This window comes from Etheostoma spectabile, chromosome 18 (genome assembly GCF_008692095.1).
Source record: "Etheostoma spectabile isolate EspeVRDwgs_2016 chromosome 18, UIUC_Espe_1.0, whole genome shotgun sequence".
Taxonomy (NCBI): Eukaryota; Metazoa; Chordata; class Actinopteri; order Perciformes; family Percidae; genus Etheostoma; species Etheostoma spectabile.
The window spans coordinates 11,950,433-11,954,525 of record NC_045750.1 but is presented as its reverse complement, the minus strand read 5'-3'; the positions used below and the strand labels follow the sequence as shown (position 1 = coordinate 11,954,525).

At 40.5% G+C, this 4,093-nt stretch overlaps 1 protein-coding gene across 2 annotated transcripts in view; it reads left to right on the top strand.

Moving 5' to 3' along the window:
- The window catches only part of fig4a (FIG4 phosphoinositide 5-phosphatase a), a 56,615-nt gene that overhangs the window by 30,582 nt on the left and 21,940 nt on the right, over nt 1-4,093 (top strand). For both annotated transcript variants that reach the window (XM_032543228.1, XM_032543230.1), the window contains 2 exons: nt 167-315; nt 1,088-1,254. In XM_032543228.1, coding sequence (XP_032399119.1) covers nt 167-315; nt 1,088-1,254 — 316 coding nt within the window. The remainder of the gene's footprint in view (nt 1-166; nt 316-1,087; nt 1,255-4,093) is intronic.

The following is a 4,093-nucleotide window of genomic DNA, read 5'->3' as shown; positions in this document are numbered from 1 at the left end:
TTATGAGGTTAGTGATGTTGGACTGCTATTATTTTGAACACAACTGTAGATATCTTTGCTGCTGATGCTGATTCCACTGATTACCTTCTCATGTAGTTTGTCTTCAACGCCGTATTGTACATACACATCCTGAAGTGCAGTCACTAAGTTTGATGAGTCTTTGTAGACTGGTGTATTGCGGACCAACTGCGTGGACTGTCTGGATCGGACCAACACAGCCCAGTTCATGGTGGGAAAGTGTGCACTGGCCTATCAGCTCTATGCACTGGGAATGATTGACAAGCCCAAACTTCAGTTTGATACTGACTGTGTGAGGTAAAGCTCCTTTCTTTAGCACATATTTTGCCAGAGCCAAAGAATTTACATATTATTATATTAATACTATTTTTTAAACAAATTTGGTCTATGTGTTTTGCACAAAATGACAAATGATTGTCACTATAGAAATATATGAGACGTGTCTGAAAACTCTAAGCTACTTTACACTTTTTCATTTTCCCTTATTAGGATCCCTATTAGTAGCGCTACTAACAGTATCCCCGTTAGTAGCGCAAAATCCAATTTGCACACGCATTACACACAACCACACCTTTTTTATATGTGTTCCCCATCTATTTGCAGCATTTGCAGTTCTGTGCCCTCTGATACTTATGTCCAGCTCTGCTTGGACATTGGAATTGCTTTGCACAGCTCTGAATTTCTCAGTTCAATGTAGAGAACACCCAGACACTCTGTGAATGCATCAGGAAGAACAAGCATCAATCACATGTTTGACTTGTTGTTTTAGGACCTTTTTAACTAGAATAATGTTACATGTATAACTCTACATTAACACCCCTAAATAAGATTTTCTCAGCTCTTTGGTACAATGGACCAAGAGTCATATATGTGACACACATCTCTCTATTGTTCTACAGAAGCAGAAAAAATACATACCGCAATCGCACACATGCGTTAAGTTGTGTATAAGAAACCCCAACTCGCCAAAATAAAAAGAACAACAACAACAACAGCCAAGACTAACACCATGAACCCTTTTTGGCTGTCCCTTGCCTTTGGGTTAATGTGTGTTATGTGTGTGGCCCAGGTTGTTTGAGGAGCTGTATGAGGACCATGGAGACACTTTGTCGCTGCAGTACGGCGGCTCCCAGCTGGTCCACAGGGTCAAGACCTACCGCAAGATCGCTCCCTGGACACAACACTCCAAGGACATCATGCAGACACTGTCGCGCTACTACAGCAATGCTTTTTCAGGTGCGTTATACAGACACCTACAGGTGCATAACATTCCTTCCTTACATACATGCACAAAAATAATTAAGAATCTTCTTAGTAAACTTATATTTCAGAAAACCTTTAGACAAACTATTGGAAACTCAAATAGTGTGCAAGTCAGTCGGATGTAATATTGGGCCCTATCTTTCACTTAACCCACTAGCAGATCAGTTTCTTCTCTTGAAACTCTCTCCTACCTGCTGAGCATATCCGCCATCATAATAGCAATGCGCAAAGGTACAAATGCGCCTGGCTTTTAAATTGAACGGGAGATGACACACTGGTTGGTTTATTGCATGTTACGCCAAAAACTCATCTATGATTGTTTAAGACACTAAGTACAACCCTTTTGAACCATGCGCCTGGCACACTGACCCTTTTTTTGCCATTAAACTAGCAAAGGTGGATTTGTACATGCTCTAAATGCACATGTGCCAGGTGCTTCATGCCGTGCACTTAGATTGTCAAAATAGTGCCTATTATGTCAGGATCGACACAATATTTAGTGTTGGCAAGAAAAGCTTAGTGACTCAGGCTGTTAGCTTTCCTACGGTAAGCTTCTACAGCATATGCCACATTCACAGGTAACTCAGCTCTGTTTAGTTTTGTAAGACTGATCTGTGACTATTTCCTACTTTTGAATGATTGCTCTTTCTCTAAATACACATGTACCTTGAAAAAGTGACCCAGCACATTACATGGAGCCCTTTACACATTCTGAACACAACATCGTATTTTGTCTCTATAACACGACTAAACCTTTTCTTCCCCAGTCTGTTAGGTAACACCTCGATTAAGGATGACAAATTGTGGACGTACCCATTTTAAGCATCAACAGCTTAACACACACAGTCAGATTTGAAGGAAATTATATGTGGAAAGGGTATATTTTGAGGGCATTTGTTTTCCCATATTGTTATCTGGAGAATTTTGAAATTGGCTGGGTTGATGTTTTTCTCTCTTGCAATTAGCATCTAGAATCTAATTGCCAATCAGTGCTTGAGAAAGTGGCTTTGCGCTGCCTGCAATTTGAATTTCTTATAATTTTAAATTAAACCCTAGTTGGTAGGTAGACAAAGGTGATCTAGGAAAATGTGCAAGTGTTTTTACAACATACTAGTGACTGTTCTACACGAACAGGTGGCATGTGTAGCTCTAGAAATTGAAAAGGAACGTTGTGTATAAAGTCAGGAGTAATAGAGCGTGCCCTACGTGACCTTCTGTTTGTCTTTGCTTTTAGACTCGTTCACTTAACTTTGAAAAATTGGATCTTTGATTGTTCAGTCTGAAATGTCAAATGACAAACACACACTACTCAATATTCTCCGGTCTTGATAAGTTGACCAATATGCTAAGTTATGCCTGCAAAGCACCAAAATAGAATACATATTGTATGGGCAAAGGAAGGTGAAAAGTTGGGTCTGCTGTCAACCTGCCATTGTACACCCATGCTTGCCTTATCATCCCTATGTGACTTGCTAGCTATTCAGAACTCTTCAGTCACTTACCCTTTGTCCCAATGTTACTACATACATACGCTCATTCTCACTCATTAATTGTTTCAACGTCCTCATCTATAGATTGTATTGCAGCATGTATTGAATGAGAGAAAAAGAAAAGGCTTTATCTAACCTTTATATATTCAGGGAAGGTTCACTGAGAAGAAGCCTCTCTTTTGCAGGAACGCCCTGATCACATTCACAACGTTACATTGCCTATAGAAAATCCTCATACCCCTTTGAAATAGTCACTTTTTTGTCTTATGGCCTGAAATCAAAACCAGTTAAAAAATAAAATAAATTTTACAGCTTTATTTACACATTCTGCATAACAACTTTCAAGTAACAAAAGGCAATAGTTCTGAAACATAATAAGACAATAAAATTAGAATAACAAAGTTGGAAAAGTCATCAGTCCCATGGTTTATTACTTGGTAGAGCGTCCTTTTGTTGTAATTATTGCCATCAGTCTGTTAGGATATGTCTTGATTTTTTTTTTTTTTTGTGATGTTGGAAGTTTTGTGAAGTGGACAGGCATGAAAGGGGGAGAGAGATAGGGGGAGGACACGAAGCTAAGGGCTGCAGATCAGATTCGAACCCAGGCCACTGCAGGACTCATGGGGCGAACACTCTTACTGGGGGAGCTAGAGGCCTTAAGGATATTCACCGTCTTATCCTTAAGCCACTGCATAGTGTTTTTGGCAGTGTGTTTGGGTCGTTGTCGTGCTAGAAGGTGAACCACCTGCCCATTTGCAGCTGTCTAGCAGAGGGCTGCAGGTTTCCCTCAGTAATTGCAGTGTACTTGGCAGCATCCATTTTCCCTTCAATCCTGACCAATTGCCCAGTCCCTGCTGAAGAGATACACCCCCACAACATAATGTTGCCACCACCAAGCCTAACAGTAAGTGTTGTGTTCTTTGGGTGGTGTGCTGTGTTTGGTTTTCGCCAAACATAAAATGGTCCGATCTAGGCAAGGTGTTGGTGGTGCCATAAGCTTTCCACTTCTTAATAATGCTCTGAATGGTACTCAGCAGGATGGTTAAAGCCTTTGAAATAGTTTTGTATCTGTCTCCTAACTTGTGTCTTTCCACAACTTTATGCCGGAGCCCTTTTGAAAGCACCTTTCCAACCATGGTGTATTCTTTGCGTTGCCTTGCACTACTAGTAATGGAATCATCATGGAACAGCCGGTTTTATTAGGAAGTAATCAAAATCACCACAATTGATGTCAGGTGGGGGGCAATTAGCATGGTGTGTAATCTGGAAATGAACTGGTTGTACCTGAGTACGTTTATAATGATTAATCTAAGGGGCTGATC